Raw genomic sequence first — 20,473 nt, forward strand, 5'->3', positions numbered from 1 at the left:
GTCACCAATGTGACAGAACTCGTCGTGGACGACGGAAAAAAAATTAAACATGCTAGTCTTTCTGTCGTGATGTCATGAAGCATCGCAGACGCGGAATCGGTTGTCGTCCACTATGACACACTACACGTGCTGAAACGATGAAATGTTGCGTCCAGACGCCCATTTTCATTTACGAATCCCCACGACACCCTACGTCAAGCAAATCGTGGCAAAATCGGACTAAAATCGTGTAGTCTGAACCGGGCTTAAACGACAATGGGCGTCAGGACGTAAGATTCCATAGTTTCAGCACGTGTAGTGTGTCAGTGCTTCACGACAGAAAGACTAGCATGTTTAATTTTTTTTCCATCGTCCACGATGAGTTCTGTCACATTGGTGACGTTGACCAATAGCAGCACAGAAGCTCTTTCATACACAGGTTTCAAACATGGCAAAACGAAAGAGAGATGATGGTGCTGCTTGGTGGAATTATGAGATGGAGGAAAGGTTCGTGGAGCTGTGGCAACAGTACTCCTGCCTGTATGATGTGTCATCGAGGGACTACCACGACAGAACAAAGAAAGAAAAATGCTGGCGAACTATAGCGGAAGCGCTTCAGCAATGTTTACACTCTTGTTTTCGGAAGTCAGTCGCTAGTTCCGCCTTCTCGATGACATCACGACCGTCGTTAAAGACGGCACGCGATGAATGGTCGGGAAGCAACGTGTAGTCTGACATGTTTCTTGTCCACGACAGCACAAGATTTTAGGAGTCAAAATCGTGTAATCTGACACAGTGACTATCATGACCGACAAAAATATTGTGTAGTCTGAACCCGGCATTAGCTCCTAATGCAGGTGTGTGAGTTGTCGTCATCTGTTTTGGAGTGATTGCAATGTATTATAATAAAATATGAACTTGTTGTGTCGATCAGCGTCATTTCTGGACTGATCATTCACCACTTTATTATGAGTTTAAAAGAGCGCCCAGACGTCAAAAAAGCAAACGCACTAGATTTTTTTGTTTTGTTTCAAAAAAGGACCTCAGATGTGTGTATCTTCTAAATTCTGCTGATGATCACATTACTGTTCTAATTTAATGCTTAATTTCAGTTTCGGCTGAGTAGAAATTAACTTCTTTTCTGCCTTAGATAAAGATTAAGTTTGATTAATATGTACATACAGTAGGCCTACCTGTCAAAAGTTTGGACACATTTCTATTTTTAAGTCTGTGATGCTCATCAAGCCTGCATTTATTTGATCAAAAACAGACAAAAACAGTAATATTGAGCAAGGATGTGTTAAATTGATAATTAGTGGTAGTGAAGACTTATATTGTAATTTCCTTTTTTTTTAAATTATCAAATAATCCTGAAAGAAGTATCACAGGTTATAAAATAGATATTAAGCAGCACAACTGTTTCTAACATTGATAATAAATCAGCATATTAGAATGATTTCTGAGGGGTCATGTGACACTGAAGACTGGAGCAGTAATGGCTGAAGAAAATTCAGCTTTGCATCACAGAAATAGATTATATTGTCAAGTAGGCTATAGTAAAATAGAAAACCATTATTTTAAATTGTAATAATATTTCACAATATTTTCTGTATTTTTGATCAAATAAATCCAGGCTTGATGAGCATATGAGACTTTCAAAAACATTAAAAATAGTAATGTGTCCAAACTTTTGACCGGTACTGTAAAAGTAAAAATATACAAAAAATAAAATGAAATCATCAGGAATCATATTTTTTTAAGTGCTTTTTATTGGGGGTGGGGGGCCTTCAACATTAATTTTGTCTAGGGCCTCCAAATGTCTAGAACTGGTCCTGACCTCGGGGTACCGCCCCAGTGACATTTGTACCTTTTTTCTGAGTGTGTACAAAGGAGGTGCTGTGTATCTCCTCTGGCCCTGTGCCACAGGTCTTGTCACTCCACTTGGCCGAATGAAGATTGGTGAAGGTAACTCAGCTGTGAAATGTCTATTGAACCATCTGCTCCATCTTAAAGTGGGGCACTGACTGACTTATCCACAAAACCAAGTTTAGATGGTTTAAATGACCATGCAATGACATCCTTCTGTGCATATAGTAAAGTATATGCCCTATTGTATGTACATTTCTTTGCAATTCTTTCCAAACCCCTAATCCTAAGTATTAAAGTCTTCAAGTGTAACTTGTATTTCACATTTTTTAATACATACATACATGCATAATAGCTTAAAAGTGGGTCTTGTTGAAAAAAGATGTGCTAGTTTATTTCTAAGTGATTGGACTTTTTTTTGTCTGGCCAACCATAAAAATCTAGCAATGCCCTAGAAAGTTCCCAGAGCAATCTAGCAACACTTCAGCAGTCACAAGACTTGCAGGGATAAGCAACCACCCATAACACCCTAGCAACCACCTAGCAACACATTAGTAACCATCCAGAACAACCTATGTATTTTTTCTTTCTCACCAAGTGGTTTTATTATGTTGCTAATGATAACAAAGCAGAGTATTTTGGCCTGCCAGTCATCTTCAATGAAAGGAGAGAATGCCAGCAAGCAGGTAATCCTGCATTGGGGAGCTAAAGATTCCACTGGGCTGTTCACTAGATAAAATGATTAAACTGTCATTCACAGTGATTCAAAAGAAACAGCTTTGTTACAGCAGTAATGCAACGTACCTCAGCCATTTGCTGTTACCTCGACACATGCAAGATGTACCTGCCTTGCTACAAACCACAACAGCTTTGAAGGTCTAAGCACTGAATGTAGGTCATTGTTAATGACACTGACGGCTGAGAGAAATGACAGGTTTTGCTGATGAATCACCAAATCATGCACGTCTATATTTAATTACAGCTTCTGTCCTCACCCATGCCCTAAACCCCATCACCAGCAGCATATCATGCACAGAAACCTTCAAGCCGTCAAAGTGGACTGCTAGACTTTATTTCTGTTAAAACAACCTCATTTGTGACTCAATTCAAGAATGTGCTTGTGACTAGTTTAATCAGCCTATAAATAGCACTGCATGATGAAGCATCTACCATCTGACTTTCAGGAATCTTTTGAGGAAGTACAGTATTTCACATTGACAGTCACAAGCTTTTAGGTTTATTGAAATGCAAGCTCTACGGTTTTCACTTTCTAAAAATGAGCCAGCCTTGGCACTTGGTTTTCAGGTAAACTGAGTGACAAATTGATTTTATTATTGCTGCCCTACAGAAAGCAGAGAGATATGTATTATCTACTTTACTCTGAAATATCAAGATATCTTATCTTGATATTTCAGGACAGGCCCTCGAAAGAAATACAGTTGAAAGAAATGTTGCTGTTTCAAACACTGAATTATTTAAATGTTAACAGTACTTTGAAAATAACATTTACAGAGCCTCTACCCTAATACAACTAAAGAAACATCAAAACTTTATTTGGAAGACATGCTGACTAATTGTTGTGAAATGTTTGGCCTGCATTAAGTATAGCTGTTTACAGATCCTAAAATGTAAAAAGAGGATGTTTTTAACCTTTCGTGATTCAAAAACCAGCAAATTCTTTCTGTGAAATGTTTTCGTTTAAAAGTGTGTGTGTGTGCTTTTTTTTAAGAATTGCCAATTTGTTTGATATTTCCATTGCAATGAATTGTATACATTTTTAAAGTAATTTTGTTTTGTGGCACAACGGAACTGCAAGCAATAAACGGAATGTTGAAGATCCTTTGTTCTGACATACATAGTTTCCATCTACAATCTGAACACAAGCATGGCAGATCATTATTGAAATAACACTGAAATAAAATCTAAAAAATTTGATTTAATAAATGTTGCATTGATTGGCAACTAACTGAAATAAAATAAGTTTACATTAAGCATTAAAATGACTAAAACTGAATATATATATATATATATATATATATATATGAAATCCTAGAGGGCTTATTTTGTAAGTACTCTGATATTCTGTAGTGCTGTGTGCTTATTCTGAATTTCTGTCTCCTCTGGCAGCTATGGGGATCATGTCCAGCATTTCAAGGTGCTAAAGGACAGAGATGGCTATTACTTTGTTTGGGAGGAGATCTTTCCTTCCTTAAACCAGCTTGTGGACTTCTACAAGACCAACAGCATAGCAAAGGAAAGGACTGTTTTTCTGAGGGACACAGAACATACACTAAAGGTGAGACAACACTTACAAATACGGCTGTACTTTTTGACAACAGCAATTATAATTTCATAATTAATGTATGATATCAAAATGGACCTAAATGTAGAAAATGTAAAGGCAGGCACAACAATAATGACCTTTGTCTGTTATTGTTTCCCATCAGAGACCCCATCAAGCACAAGCCCTGTTTGACTTCAATCCAGAGCACAACTCCCAGCTGCACTTCCTGCGGGGTGATGTCATAGACCTGCTGGACTGCTCCGATTCTCAGCGCTGGAAAGGTCGTTGTCGTGGCCTTGTGGGCTTTTTCCCCCCTGAGTACGTCCAGCCCACCTATCACTGACTCTGAAGGACAATAACAACACTGTTTGTAAATATCAGTAGTCGATTGTTAGCATCATTTATTGGTTTAATACGACGTGAATGATCAAGCTAAGTTTGAAAATGACTTTGGAACAAGCAATCAGGCAGAAATGAACTTATCTAGCCACAGTTACTAAAACATAATCATGCTCTTCACACTAAAATGACACCTGTCAGCTTTTTATGCCAAACGCCCTAAATTATCACGCACCATTATACAAAAAAAAAAAAAAAACTCCAAGCATACTTTGGAGCATTAAAATGCAAAAGGAGATTTTGAACTGTATTAATACAATCTTTTCGCTGCACTTTGCTTACAAATTTGGATCCTTTTTTTTAATCAATTGCTATATTTATTACACTTTTTTTTCTGTGTATATATTGTTCATAACTGTTGTTGTCTTATTTTCTTTTGATTATGTAAATGTTACCATTATGATGACTGAAAATAGATGAATATTAACACAATAGTGTGTACATGTCAATAATCTTCAGTTAGAGCATAATATGGCTATTGGGTCAAACCAGGAAATGACTAAACTTGTCACGAAATTATAAAGCTCATTCCGGAATATTTAATCTTTCATTATTTGACATTCTGATGTGCTGCAAAGTACAACTGAATCCAAAAACTCCAAATCCAAAAAAGGAATTCGTTTTTTTTTTTCAGCCATGGATTCCCTCTGGAATTTCAAATTCGATTTTAGAATATTGCTTTAAAGGAGCAGTTCACTTCCAGAATAAAAATGTCCTGATAATGTACTCACCCCATGTCATACAAGATGTTCATGCCTTTTTGTCTTCAGTCGCAAAGAAATTAAGGTTTTTGAAAAAAACATTCCAGGATTTTTCTCCATATAATGGACTCAATGGGGACCAACGAGTTGAAGGTCCAAATTGCAGTTTCAATGCAGCTTCAAAGGGCTCTACACGATCCCAGCCGAGGAATAAGGGTCTTATCTAGAGAAACGATCGGTCATTTTCTAAAAAAAAAAAAAGTGTATACTTTTTAACCACAAATGCTCGTCTTGCACTAGCTACACGATGCGTGTCCACAGATCATGCATGACGTATTCACGTTGGAAAGGTCACGCGCAGTTAGCTCTTCGTCTGTTTGTAAAGGGCATTTGACTTTCTTTGCATGTTTGCTTTGTAAACACTGGGTCGGTACTTCTGCCTACATCACACGTGACCTCTCCAACGTGACTACGTAATGCATGAAGTCGAGCTGGTGAAAGACGAGCATTTGTGGTTAAAAAGTATTTTTATTTTTATTTTTTTAAGAAAATGGCAGATCCTTTCTCTAGATTAAGACCCTTATTCCTCGGCTGGGATCATGTAGAGCCCTTTGAAGCTGCATTGAAACTGCAATTTGGACCTTCAACTCGTTGGTCCCCATTGAAGTCCATTATATGGAGAAAAATCCTGGAATGTTTTCATCAAAAACCTTAATTTCTTTTCAACTGAGGACAAAAAGACATGAACATCTTGGATAACATGAGTAAATTATCAGGATTTTTTTACTCTGGAAGTGAACTACTGCTTTAAGGTTTATTAGTAAATATGTGGCTACTTTAATATTTTACAGCATAAATTACACACAGTCACCTCAATTGTGAAAACTATTTTTGTGGTTGGTTCTTTAAAAAAAAAAAAAGTTGTCTAATTCAAAAGACTTCATGTGGCTGTTGGACACTTTTAGGAACTTTTAAGAAAATGTAAAAAAAACTGTTACATATCACAATTAAAGGCACAATATGTAACTTTTCACTGCTAGAGGGCGCGTATTCAAAATAAACAAACAGACAAAGGCGTAGTTTGATGACGCCGTGACTGAGTGTGGAATCATGGGAGCTGTCCTCTTCATCCCCACAGCCGAAGCAATCCGACGGGACTCGGGCAGAAATCATGTTCATGGATGAGCTTATGATTTATTAACGTAGTAGAATGAAGCAGGGTGAGGCTGAAAGCCGTCAAAGCGAAACGAGGCCGCTGAACGAGCGCGACACACGGCTCGAAAGCAGCGGAGCTTTTATTATGCCACAGTCGACCACTTCCGCTCCTTCCGGTCGTGCGTATGTGGGGGAAAAAAGCAGCGCTGTTTTATCATACTAGATACATTTGAAAGTTCTGTTATAATGCTACTCTGTGTGGTCGTCACCGGTCTATTAAAACGCACAACATATTAAACGAGGGGTTATGACGTCATTGGCAGGCGACACAATGACACTATGGACACGGTGCGTGTCACTAGTTAAAATTGCTTATTTCTCTGGATTTAAACATTCTTCGAAACATTTGGGATAATGTAAGTACACAAGTCAGCAAAATATATAACACTGTTCTAGTGGTTTTTGGATATTTTAATAAAAAAAAATCTTACATATTGTGCCTTTAACACATATTAGAATCCAAATACTAATTACTTTCTTGATAAGTATGTATTGACAGCTGTTTAATATCTACTTCTTCAATGTTTTTAAAACCACAGGTTTTAGAGCAGTGAGCTCTGAAATGCTAAAACACCGCCTTTCTGGGTCATTTTTCACCATTACAAAACGAAACAATTCTAAAATGAAGTATTATGCATTAACTTATACATAATTTAAACGTCTAGCACGAAATATCTGCTCATTTACCTTCAAACTGGCTTTCAAAACGTCCCCACTACTAAACGGCGTATATACTCACACTGAATAACACCGTAAAGTTTGCTGGGTTTCTCTTAACATTAGGTGATAGAGAGTCACGTGATTGAGGTGTGCATGTTTACCTGCTCTTGCATCTGTGCGTGAACACACACACACTACTGTAGTAGGCTACTCTTGACAGGATTAACTGATGAGCAGGAGCGAGTCAACCGGATCTTACACTGTACGCGTGTGTCTTTTGTGTATAATAGCTTGTCGGTTAAAATAGTTGAACTAAACTTGACAATTATACGCAAATCCATTTGAATGCTGTTAAAAAATACCGCTGAGCTCAAGTAATGGCACTGTCACAGGTTCAGTGCCTTGATGACAATCACATCAACTTGCGCACCAACGAGTCCAAGCCAGGGTTCTTCTACAGCGAGGAGCAGAGACTCACACTGGAAACACTCATACATGACGGACAGGACGCCTATGAGGACTACATCCAAACAAACAACATCCGCTGCTTTCTATCAGACCTTGAACTTGAGAGCATTCTCAACACTGTGGAGGTGTATAGCCCGGGTTCCCCTGACTATAATGCTGAACTGCTCGGAGACAGTGATGGGGAAGAGATTTCCCTTCAGTACTGGCCTGACCGCTCGGACCGCTCGATCCCACTGCTGGACATCGGGTGGCCGGACCGGGCGTCCTACCGCGGAGTGACTCGTGTTCAAGTGTACACTCAGCCTCCTTATGAGGGTCAGTCACATATTAAAGAGGTCGTTAGAAAAATGATCTCCCAAGCACAAAAGGTAGGGAATGAATGTATATTATTAGGATTTTGTGATTTTTGTCGTAACTCACCTCTGGTGAATAAGACAGACCAGTCCTTAGTCGTGTGTAGAGAGCTGCACGTGTTCTCAAGCTCATAAAACAGTCTACACTATAAGAACAGTCTACACTGCCTTATTTACCCCTAAAGGACACATATTAGTACCTTAAAGGTACATATATTAGTGACAGCTTTTGTACCTTTTTTTCTGAGAGTGTAGGGCTGGGCACTGCTGGAACTTTGGACTTTTAGAATTAGAAAGTAAAATGGGAAAATATATAGATGCCTATAATTCTTTTCTTTTTTTTTTATATTATACATATAATTTAAATAAACTAATTAAAACATGAAAGTTTTCAGATCTTGAAAAATGTAAATTAAATATCATGGACCTTACAAAAGATCAGATCTCTTCCATTGAAGCTCAAAATCCTCTTTTGAAAATGTTTTAATCATGCTGGAGGAAATGATCATCAGGTTTTTCAAAAAGTTCATACAGCTTGAATACTGCTGCATAAAAGTAAAAGACCCTTTCGAATTCTGTGGATTGTTTGATGCACACAAATTATTATGCTGATAATATAATTTGTAAATTGAAATTATATTACCCCCACACACACATATTTGTTTGAATAGTCCTCACATTGTACAATGCACTTTTCCAGATCTGCCGTTCTAATTACTTGGAATTCGTTTTTCAAGGATGACCAATTTTTTTCATCTGTGTGCACAGTTTTATTTACATGCATTATCATTGTCAGTATGTTTTTGACAGATATCACAGTTTTGTTTGCTACCAAGTTCTTGTGTTTTCATTAATACCTGTACCTTTGCAGGTTATTGCAATTGTCATGGACTTGTTCACAGATATTGACATTTTCAAAGATCTCCTGGATGCAAGCTACAAGCGGAAGGTTTCTGTGTACATTATGTTGGAGACCACCGGAGTGAAGCACTTCCTGAGAATGTGTGAGAAAGCAGGCATGCACACTGGACACCTAAAGGCATGTCACAATTAATACTATAAACTAATTTGATTTGCAATTTAAGATGATTTATTAGCAGAAAAGAACCATCAGGTTATTAAAAGCCTGCAGTATAATGAGCAGAAGCAATTTACTGAGAGAGAACTTTTCGAACATGCAGTACTCCAAATCAGAAAGTCTAATTTTCCAAACATCCTGAGGCAACTGTGAGCACTTAAGACTCTTGTCACTTTTGTTTAGAGACAGAAACAGAGTTCTGCTGATGATAGATAGTTTTGCAACACATTTTTGAAATGGCATAGAATCTTAAACCCTATCAGTGATGGCAAGGGATTTGTTAGAAAGAAATTAAATGCATGTAGTGTTTATATACAATAAAAAACGTTTTTTTTTTTTACAAATCTATAAAATATTAGAAGTGTATTTACTACAATAAATTTAGATTATAGAACTTTATAATCACTTGACCTGAATAGAGATATTAGCTTCTGTCTGTGTATCACCTAAAGGCACCACAGAAACTTGGTGGATGGTAAACAGCTCTGGTTCCCCACAAAAAGATAATCTAAATACTGAATATGTGTGAATAGTGATTAAGACTGGATGACCACAACAGGCTCAGAGCAGTGTAGTTTCAGATTACCATCAATGCACAAATGTGTGAAAACATATATATGTGACATATGATGTGGTTACTTTCTAATGATAGTATACTAATAGACTATTATTGATGAACTCAAGTCACCCGCTTTGCTGGGCCAGGTTCACTGGCATAAACAGAGTGTGTCAGAATCGATGTCTTAAAAATAAAAGGCATTTGCAGACTCTTAATAGGTCATCTTTGGTTATTAATCCTGTCAATTAACTCTCTTGGTACACATAAAACCCTGTTGATAGATAAATTTAATTGGTTTCTCATTCCTCCAGGCAGGAAAGAATCATCTCTTTTTTTCATCCACACATTAGTTAAACATATTAAACTTTGTTTTTCCATCAGAACATGAGAGTGCGCAGCATCAGAGGGGCAGAATTTTTCAGTCGATCCTCAAAGAGAGTGTGTGGAAACCAAAGCCAGAAGTTCATGTTTATTGATGGAGACAAAGCAGTCTCAGGGTCATATAGGTAAGTCTGGTCAACCCAGTTTTACAAGATTAGGCTCAACCTAATTATTGATTCTAGTACATTCTAAATACATCCATAAATGCATTAATTAAAGTAATTATTACAATTAACAATGTGTTCGTTACTTTCAGTTTCACATGGTCTGCCTCTAGACTGGACAGAAATCTCATCACGGTTCTCACTGGCCAAGCAGTCGACACATTTGACTCATTGTTTCAGGACATGTATGTGATGTCTAATGGAGTGTGTCTGAGCAAGATTAATCTAAGCAGTGAGCCTGAACCTGAGTTCCTCCCTCAAGCAGTATCCACTCTACTTCCCTCCGCCACCACAGCACTCAAGCGTATTAACCCAAAATACACTCTTGTCTCCAACTGCGCTTTCACTACCAACGGACCTGTATCTGACCAGACAAGAGCCAAGAACAGCACTTCCAAGAATCTGACAGAAGTCATCAAACAAATTAAAGACACACCAGTGGTGCCACCGGTTCACCCGGGACTGCTCAACCTGGAAAAGGCAAACATGATCAATTATGTGCCGACCTGGCCCGATCCTGACCCGCCGAGTGATGTCATTGGTTTTATTAACATAAGAGACTCCAACAAGCCACTGCAAGCTCACCTAATGCGTTCAGAACTCTTTGAAGTGTCTCAAGCCATCCGATTCAAGAATCCTCTTCATGAGCCAAAGGAGTCTTTATCTCTGAGGGATTGTCCTGGACCCATATCCCAAACTCCCTCTGATCCTGAAGCTCCAGTTCAGAAGCAAACATCAGGTGAAGCGCAGAAGTATTTTGATCAAAATCAACATCAAAGAAGCAGCCAGAGTGAGAATCTTATCTCACCTTTGGAGAAGCCGGAAACAGTGCATGTGCTTGCCTGTAATAAAGTACATAAAGAGGAACTATGTGTGATGGAAAAAGAGCTGGACTCTATATCTTTGCAGAGAAAAAACATAAATATGGAAAAAGACTTTCCCAATAGAATTTTATCTTTCGCTCAAGATGAGACAGATACAAAGCAAGCTCTGGATACTCTACAACCTCTAAAATGTCCTGCCCAAACCTCAGAGGATCTTGATTTGAAATCATCATCATCAGCGTTGTCCAACAAAAGTCATCATGAATCATTTGCAATCTCAGAAACCCCTTCTGTTAAGCAAAGCCAAGATGACCAAGTCATAAATGATGTTGCCACTCATGACCATAGAGATACAAAACCAGACACAAACCAAAATGGCTGGAATGGTACACAGGCGTCTAACTGTGACTCCAGCATCTCTTCATTGTCTGATGAATTCTATGAGTGTTTTAGCCCTGTGGCTGACTTTAGGTCTGTAGGAGATGTCTTTCTGCCTAAAAATACACCAGAATCTTTGCATAATTCAATCAAAAATGATCAACAAGAGCAGGAAGTTCCTTGTTCAAATTCATCCCCAGCTCAAGAGAGTACAGATTTGGATAATAAACAGACCTTGTTTATTCCAAAACTTTTAAAAACATATTGCAGTATTGTTTTCAATTTCTTATCTGCAGACTTCAAAACAACAGCTGCAACTTCGAAAACCACCTTTGCTCAAAAAAGAGACAAAGGTACCATAATAAATGATAGTAAACTACCAGTCAAAGATAGTGAAACCTGCTATTTCTCACAGATTCCTAATGGTTGCTTCAACTTATCTTCAACTTCAGATGAATACTTTGAGAGCAGTGATACAGTGAGTTTGAAGTCAGAAATTGATGGTATAGATCATGAAGTGAAACCAAGCTCAGTGGAGACATTAAGTCTGAATGAACGACTACAAGTACTGAAGCCTGTCCTGGAAAATGAGAAACTATCTGAGCTCAGCGGTCAGAACACAAAAGAAAATGATGAGCCTAAAATGCATTTTGGACAGGAGCAGCTCAAATTTCAACACATACTAGAGATGACAGCTGACAATCACCAGGCAGTTTTAAAGTCTGAAGATAATGCCCAAACTCAACTGGATGAGAAAGTTAACAGACAACTACAAGAGTCTGAAGTTACATCAGAGCCAGTAGTAGAGAACAAATTGATGAGTAACTTTTTGCAAGAGCATGAGATAAGTGCATCTCTGAAGGTTTTAAAGATACAGTCCAAGGAAGACTCTGTAGAATTAGCTGAGAAAGTTGAAAAAGCACCAATGCAAGACTTACAACTTAAGGTAAGTCCAGATTTAGCATCTGAGCAACCTAAAAAAGAACCACTACAGGACATACAACTTGATGAAAGTCTGGATGTATTATGTGAGGAAAAGTCTGTACTGTTAGCTGAGAAAGATTCAGAACCACAACTACAGGACTTAGAGTCTCAAGTAAGTCAAGATGTAAAGTGTGAGGGACAATCTGCAAAGTTAGCTGAGAAAACTGCAAAACCACCACTGCAGGACATACAACCTGAGGTAAGTCTAGATTCAATATGTAAGGGACAATCTATTCAGTTAGCTGAGACTATTACTCAGAGACTTCAACCGCCACTACAGGACTCACAGTCTGGGGAAAGTCCAGATTTAATGGTCAAAGCTTCAGAAGTAAATGCTATCCCACAGTTGGCAACAGACAGTGAATTTAGGAGCTCAGTACTGCAAGATAAAACTGATGTAACTCCTGTAATTCCAGAGAAGACCAAGGTAACAAAGTCCATAGAGTTGCCTAAGAGTGAGGAACTGCAAAACCCATTGACTGATTTAGATTCTGGATCAGATCATCCACTCAACCTGAAATCTGAAGAGCATGTGAATGAGCATTTAAAACTGCAGAACGATGAGGTCAGTCCAGCAGTGCTAAAGAGAAAATCTGAGGAGCACAATCCTCAAGAGAAACTGCCTGAACAGTTTGAAACCATTGAGCTGCTGATATTAGAGGATTCTGACTTCCAAGAGACAGAGTTGAACAATTCTGATCCCGTAAGACCAAGAGCTGCACTGAGCAAAGAAACAAAGATGAGCAAAACTAAGCCTATAGAACCAAAGACTATAAATGATAGAAAATCTAAAGAGAATAAGCTGGGTCATGATGTTTACAGTAGGCATAGAAAGGAAACATGTCACCCGACAGCTCTGACTGATGAGAAACAAGAAGGGGAACATATTTGTACAAATCAGATGAACAAGAACCTGCCAGAGGCAAAACCCAAGCTGGAGTGTCTGGTTAGGAAGGTAAGAATATCTTACTGTACTACCAAGTACTAACTAGTTTGAAAACAATTTGGAGAACTGGATTAAGAAAAATATAATTAATTAATGTTCTGTTTTTCATCCTAGCAACCACGTCAAGCATCATCCAGAATTCCTATTCAAGCTAGAGGAGGGTTAACTAAGTTGCCCATCAGCAAAGCAGACACTAGCAATCGCTCATTTGGGCTTCGAGCTCCTAAAGCTGGCATGCATAGACACCCACTTGGAAAACCACTGGGGCAGAATAAGCCTAGCGTTACATCACCTCCATCTCCTGAAAAACTGTCCCCAGGAAGAGTTGCTCCAGTTAGGTCAACACAAATTCTCCAGAGACCCCCTTGCACAGTGCCTACACCAAATGGTCCCACCTCTCCCTTAAAACTGCCACAGGTCCAGCTGACTGCACCTAAGATCGGGCAGTCAGACCAGCCAAACGTTTCCAGGAAACGTTCTGCGTCCCTAACAAAGTATAGTTGTTGTTCTTCTGGGATTTCCTGTCCAGCACAAGTAAAGAAGCAGGCGATTAAAGGGTCTCCGCCAAGCAAATAGTACAATGCAACAAACTGTTGTATACTGAAGGCCACTGGATTATTTTAGTATTTAATATTTTTATTGGACTCTTATTGAACTATGTGAGTTGATCTCACATAAAACTATGCTTTATTTCTTCCAATTAGCCAGCAGAAAGTTAACATAGGATTCCCAATACAAATAGGTTTTTCTAAACCTAATGTTTATGTAAATTGCAGGCACAGACTTTTCGATAAAGCTTTATGATTGTCCTTAAAGCTATTAATATGTAAATTATTCATTTTTCCATTCAGCTTGATGTAAATGATCAATTATGGGTCTCATTAAATCGTCACAGTTCACCATTTGCCTAACACATTATTTCCCGATTCTTTTATGGGTTGACTTAGGCTAAATGGTATACTAAAGAAAACACTGGACATGGGTGCTGTCCACTCATTTAGATGAAGGTCAGACACTCAAAGACTAGACTGTATGCTTGTAAAATTACATTTATTGAATTATTAAAATAGACCTTCCATACTTCACTTGATTACAGGTGTACTTTATTCTCCTTTTTTATTATATAAAGATGTTTTACCATTGTTGCTACTTATCGGAACAACTTCAAACAGAATTTAACCTAATCACACACCAAACCCGCACTCAGTCTGGCTACTTTTTAAGTTATTTTTAAGTGGCTTGGGACTGTGAGTGATCTTGTGGTGTCTTCAGCTAATCATCTTTGTCAGGATGTGATTCCAGAATTAATCACATATCGTTCACGGGTCAAGTGAAAGAGTTGTGTCCAGGTCTGTAAATATGGCAGAATTCCAATCACATACCTATTTCTGATGGTGTTCTGGGGCCAGCTGCATAAACTTAGCCTCTGTGTTAAGAACTAGTGTGACTAGTGTAGGGTAATGAGTTTTATTTTTCGGGTTCATATTAGACCGATTTAAGTTTTATGTAACCAACTTATAAAATAAAATGACCAATCTTAAAGAAAAAAAATTCAATGACAAACTTGTAAGACTAGTCTAAGTATTTTATCTAACTGGCCTCTGAACTAAACACGCAACTACTATTGAGATGAATAGGATGCTAATTCTAACAGATAGCTTTCTCCAGGTAATATAGACCTTCTTGTTGTAAACAAATTAACATTCAACAGAAGAAGTGAATAATAGTTTAGACTGACATTGACTGATTTTAACTTTAATTTCAGGCAGTCTTAAAATTATTTTCTCACTAATTTGCTTCTTTTGACAGCTCGTCTCTCTTTAGGCATACTATAGTGTTACAGACCACGACTGTGGGGCAGTCGGACTTGTAACCCGAAGGTTGCGGGGTCGAGTCTCAGGTCCGGCAGGAATTGTCGGTGTGGGGAGTGAATAATCAGCGCTCTCTTCCACCCTCAATACCACGACTGAGGTGAGACCCTTCAGCAAGGCACCGAACCCCCAACTGTTCCCCGGGCACCACAGCAATATGGCCACTGCTCCGGGTGTGTGTTCACGGTGGGTGTGTGCACTTGGATGGGTTAAATGCAGAGCACAAATTCCGAGTATGGGTCACCATACTTGGCCACTTCACTCACTCAAAGATCTAGGAAGTGCTGGGTGATTTACATGGAAGTTAGATTAGTGATCTAAATGTCCTTCCAGTAATGTCTGTGTAAGTTTTATGCTTTCAGAGCAGGCAAATAATGGTCATATCAGCAGCAGCAAGCAAATTCAAGTGTCAATGGGCCCATTTGAAATGTAATTTCATAAAGAAGAGCATCACCATACCGTACACCCAAAATAAGAACACTTATAATTGTTCATGATCATAATGTGTTCCAGGCAGTTTAATGTGCGCTTCACTATGCACAGTGACATGCAGTTACATTTCGTTTTCCTAACTATACAGTTTTGATTCCCTTAAAGTGATAATTCACCCACAATCATGTTTAAATTAACAGTGCAATCACAGATATTTTTCAATATTTAACCTTTTATATTCCACAGAATGTATAAAGTCATACAGGTTTGTAATAACATGAGGGTGAGTAAATAATAGCAGAATTTTCATTTTTGGATGAACAATCCCTTTAAAGTTAGGTCTGAGCAAGCATTTGTGGGCAACACAAGACTGGCCATGTACTAAATACAGACATAGAGAACAATCGTTTGCTGCCCCGCTTCAGTTAAAAATATCTTTATAAGAAGTATTTGCAGGAAAAGAAGAAATAGTAGAGGATTTTAACTTGTGAAACTAGCAGCAAGATTTCGTAGGTCATACATCTTAAGCTTTGTAGAGTGGTACTTTCCATCACAGAACTTTTTGCTGAAGCAGTCTTTGCCATATCCATGTCAGAAGTATTTTCTGCCCTCAGGGTTATAGAATCATTATGCAAACAGAAAAAGTCTTGAGTTTCTAACTCACTGCAGTTTATCTGTGCCATTTAATGAAATGAATAGAACTGTATGGAATATCTTTTAATAAACGTTAAAAACCTCACTCTTTTATTTTCCTTTACTCTGACGAAACCGTTTGAGAACAGTATGCAAATCTAAGTTAACACTAGATTAGGGAACTGCCAATCAAATTCCCCAGCATAATTTATGCATTTGGGAGAGGATTTTCTCTAAGGCTAATAAACTTATATAGTTTGTGTACTCCTGACCTTGGTGTTGCTAACATACTGTAGAGGTGGACAGGGGGTTCTGTGAAGTGTTGACTGCCCTCTGTTGGCTAATTATTTTGGTGAACTTTGAAGTAAACTTCGCTCATCCAACATTACAAAGATCTCAAATCCAGTGAACAGCATGTGCATTAAGTCTAAAATGGCATGGCTAGCATGGTACAACTGGGAAACCTAGTTCTGACAACATGGTTGTCAATCTAATCTTAGCCGGCCCAAGAAAAGGGAGGATCATTAATTAAACAATGCACACGTATGATATCAGTTAGTCTTTAAATCGTTTATTCATTGTCATCAAGTGCTGTCAATAAATACAAAAGTCTGAAATATTAGTTACATAACAAAAACCCTGCATTTCATTTGGTAATTGACAAGTCAAGTTCTCAGAGGCAAGATATTTAGAAACTCTGGCCACTATGACCACATTTATGAGGCAAAGATACTTCCATAATCCTGTTATTGGCAAAAATAAATATAAACTCATGTTGAAGTGTTAGTAGAAGAATCTAGCAGGAAAACACATTCAATCAAGTACATTAAGCTTTATAGATTTTACGTGCTATATTGAAGTCTAAAAATGTACCTTGCATCTAATTTGCTTCGAACAAAATAATTATTGATTTAAACATCAGTACTACCCAGCATTACTACACAAATACACAGAAACTAGTGGCACAATAATTGCACAAAGTCATGAGGCACTGACACTGATATGTCACAGCATAGATTTCATTTATGGTAACATTTTGTCATTGTTGGCCACACAATGGAGTTGTTCATTCTCTAATAATTAAATAAAAAAATAAATAAAAATAAAAAGGCAAATAGAGCAGATCTACGATTAAAAGAACTGAAGACATAATTTTAACATCCAGTGGTCCTTCTTTTCTTTTAAATCTGGTACTTCAAAGCTTAAATAAAAGTGCCAATATTTCTGATCAAGAGGTGGAGTATCCCAGCACTTCAATCCTCTGAACATCAGCATTTTAGGGCACTGAACTCACAAAGCATTACAGAACATCCTGGTTCTTTGAGCGCAGTTATTTTTTCAAAATATAACACATACAACAAGGAGAAGGAGTTATGGAGTTAAAGGAAAAACTGGTAATGATACAATAGGGACAGAAAATGTCTTGACCTCTGCGCACGATATGACTGACTGTACAAGAGCCTGTTAGTCATCCATGCCAATATTACGGAACAGGTAAGACATGGATTCTCCATTGTGGATGCGGTGAATGGCTTCTGACAGGATCATGCTGATATCCACTGTCTTGATCTTGGGACACTGGAGTTTTTGGATCTCGTGTGGAATGGTGTTGGTGACAACCACCTGTATAGAAAGACATCACAAAATCAGTACTCGTGGAAAAAACTCATAATTCTGAACCTCAAATTAAAATGAAGCTTTGATGACCTCATCTATGGCAGACTCCTCTATTAGCCGAGGGGCATCTGAGGAGAGGATTCCATGTGTAGCCATGACAAAGATCTTGTAAGCGCCTCTTTCTTTCAGTGTTTCGGCTGCTGCTAGAAAACTGTCAACATCGTCAATGATGTCATCCTTTAAAAAATAAAATAAAATAAACGGATTAGAAGAGGGATGATTTTAAAATAGCACCTTGAACAAAGCTATTATTAACTAAAACTAGAACCATAAAAAAAACATTTGAAATTTTTTTTTACTTAAAATAAAAATGTAAAAATATATAGTTGGCAACATTTCTCATTTAGTTTAAACTAACGTACTAAAATAACTGAAATGTAACTAACTACAAAAAAAATAATAAAAATTGAACAAACACAACAAAATTACAAAAAAAAAGAAAAGAAAGAAAATAAAATCTAATTCAAAGTATTAACAAAAACTATACTAGTACATCAGTGATACTAAAATAACACTGTCCTGAAGACATTCAAATCATCTTGAACTCACCACTATGATGGCAATTCGTCCACCTACATCTCCGACCACAGTTATTGGGGGTTTTTCTTTGGGAATTAGCACTGTACAAGAAAAAAAAAAGATAATAGGGAATAGGATGGAAAACAATAAATCAGACTGAGTGAGCTCTCTGAGATGAGATTCTTACATGGTATCTCTAGGCTTGGATGGATGGCGCCGATGTTTTTGACAGCGGGAGGGGAATGACGTCCATCCACCAGGTCAGATTCAGCGTCCTGGGCTTCACCGTGGATCACAGCGATGCCCAGCCGCAACCTTTCAGCAAACGACTGGGCCCTGTGAAAGTACAGATAAAGAACTTATTTTCAGTGTTTTTGCCATGTGGCTCCATGGAGCTGTTTTGACACCCACAACCCCACATCAATCTGGTTGCACAATCAAAATTAGAGAACTAACACTAACTAGAACATTAGTGAGAGCATCTGACAAAGGTCATTTAAGATGCTGTGTATCTGTATACATCTGCATTCTGCTGAAAACATTACTCTAAATCCTGTTAATCAGAGAGGAAGGCGCAGTTCCAAGTAATCAGTGGTTCTCAACTGTTCCGAGGCACACCTTTGTCCAAGACAGTTTTCAAAAGCCTTCAATATCTAATCTGTTTTAGTTTTTTCTTTTTTGTAACACTTTACAATAATGTTTCATTTGTTAACAGTAGATAACTAAATTAATTAGCATTGAAAAATACTTCTAAAGCATTTATTAATCTTAGTTAAATGTTGATTGATTCCAACATTTACTAATACATGATTCAAATCAAATGTTATATCTATTAATGTTATTTAATGGACCTGAGCTAACATGGACTAACAATGAACAATTGTATTTTTATTAATTAACGTTAACAAAGACTGTAAAAATACTGTAACAATGTATTGCTCATTGTTATTTGATGTTAGTTAATGCATTAAATATAGTTTACAAATGTAACCTTACTGTTTTATTTAAGATTAAGATTTTGTTAATAAAAATAAATGTAAATAATTTGAAGACTTTGGGAACCCCTGGAAGTTGAGAACCACTGTCTTACATAAAACAATTTCACATTAACAACTGAAATTAAAATAAGTATTTGTTGAAAAATAAGTATTCACCTGAAATTTATATTTAGAAATCTGAATACATGTATGAATGTTTTATTTGCAAATGCTACATCAAAAATGATTTAAAAATTATCTAACTGTATCAACCTACGCTAATGAAAACAACACATTTACACTTGGTTTACATAGACAAGTACAATCAGTTTACTCTAGAAAAGCACGCTGCTGCCATCAGGGCAACACACACATACACACTCTGTGTCTACATAAAGGCCACTGCAGTTTTAGTGTCAGTCTTTTTTCAAACCAACGGCCTACCATGCCGTCTGTAGAGAAAACATACTCTGCCGGCACAAGAATACCGATAACCATCTGATAAGTGCAATTCTCACGAAGTTTCTCATTTACTTTCAAACTTGAAGGAGAATTTTATCCTGTGGGATGCATGACTGAAAAAAACAAAACAAATACAGTGCGTAAAAAGAATCACCCCCCATCCCCTTCAAAGGGGTCCTATTATGCTCTTTTACAAAGTCTTGTTTTTTTTTGGGGGGTTACTTGGACAGGCATTTCAGGCTGCAAAGCAACACAATGTGATTATTTTAAAGGGTGATGATTCTTTTCTATACCCACTGTATACCAGTAAGAACTGAAATACTGACAGTTGGAAGCATCTAAAAGCTCACATCAACATCTCTCACCAACTCAACATCATGTTTACACAGCGCCACCCAATGCATACAGAGATCTCGGTGAGGAATTTGGTGGGAAAGGATAATAGGTCAAGTTGCAAAGGTATTTTAATATTATATTCTCACTACAGAATGGACACTTGACTAGTAAATCATTCCTTCAAGTATCTATTCCTTAGGTCTGTGGATCTTTTACTACTTTTGTTTCAGTCAACATAGCTAAACTACTGACATGTAGGGCTGCACAATTAATCGAAATTAAATCGCAAAGGCGATAAATCGCGATTAGGCAGAAGCTGCGATTGTC

At 37.6% G+C, this 20,473-nt stretch overlaps 3 protein-coding genes across 5 annotated transcripts in view; 2 read left to right on the plus strand and 1 right to left on the minus strand.

Annotated features, from left to right (window-relative positions):
- The window catches only part of LOC107674739 (GRB2-related adapter protein-like), an 11,049-nt gene extending 6,345 nt beyond the window's left edge, over positions 1-4,704 (plus strand). The window contains exons 4-5 of the mRNA XM_016468832.1: positions 3,973-4,141; positions 4,293-4,704. Of these exons, the coding sequence (XP_016324318.1) occupies positions 3,973-4,141; positions 4,293-4,472 (349 nt within the window). The 3' untranslated portion in view covers positions 4,473-4,704. The remainder of the gene's footprint in view (positions 1-3,972; positions 4,142-4,292) is intronic.
- A 2,760-nt stretch (positions 4,705-7,464) lies between these two features.
- Positions 7,465-13,854, plus strand: LOC107674738 (uncharacterized). Its single transcript, XM_016468831.1, has 5 exons — positions 7,465-7,940; positions 8,797-8,964; positions 9,944-10,068; positions 10,200-13,248; positions 13,354-13,854. Exons 1-5 carry the CDS (start codon positions 7,482-7,484, stop codon positions 13,813-13,815), a joined length of 4,263 nt encoding a protein of 1,420 aa, XP_016324317.1. The 5' UTR covers positions 7,465-7,481; the 3' UTR covers positions 13,816-13,854.
- Positions 13,855-17,252: 3,398 nt separating this feature from the next.
- LOC107674706 (phosphoribosyl pyrophosphate synthase-associated protein 2-like) overlaps positions 17,253-20,473 on the minus strand; it is a 10,366-nt gene continuing 7,145 nt past the window's right edge. For all 3 annotated transcript variants that reach the window (XM_016468786.1, XM_016468787.1, XM_016468788.1), the window contains exons 8-11: positions 18,559-18,707; positions 18,402-18,472; positions 17,883-18,029; positions 17,253-17,798 (exon numbers count right to left, since the gene is read on the minus strand). In XM_016468786.1, coding sequence (XP_016324272.1) covers positions 17,640-17,798; positions 17,883-18,029; positions 18,402-18,472; positions 18,559-18,707 — 526 coding nt within the window. In that variant the 3' untranslated portion in view covers positions 17,253-17,639. The remainder of the gene's footprint in view (positions 17,799-17,882; positions 18,030-18,401; positions 18,473-18,558; positions 18,708-20,473) is intronic.

The sequence above is a fragment of the Sinocyclocheilus anshuiensis genome, unplaced genomic scaffold, assembly GCF_001515605.1.
Source record: "Sinocyclocheilus anshuiensis isolate Anshui unplaced genomic scaffold, SAMN03320099.WGS_v1.1 scaffold152, whole genome shotgun sequence".
NCBI lineage: Eukaryota > Metazoa > Chordata > Actinopteri > Cypriniformes > Cyprinidae > Sinocyclocheilus > Sinocyclocheilus anshuiensis.

Excerpts from the sequence above, each read along its gene's own strand:
- LOC107674738 (XM_016468831.1), top strand. The coding sequence starts at position 7,482 with ATGGCACTGTCACAGGTTCAGTGCCTTGATGACAATCACATCAACTTG. Across the intron at positions 7,941-8,796 it reads TGATCTCCCAAGCACAAAAG|GTTATTGCAATTGTCATGGA; the intron begins GTAGGGAATGAA and ends GTACCTTTGCAG. Across the intron at positions 10,069-10,199 it reads GCAGTCTCAGGGTCATATAG|TTTCACATGGTCTGCCTCTA; the intron begins GTAAGTCTGGTC and ends CGTTACTTTCAG.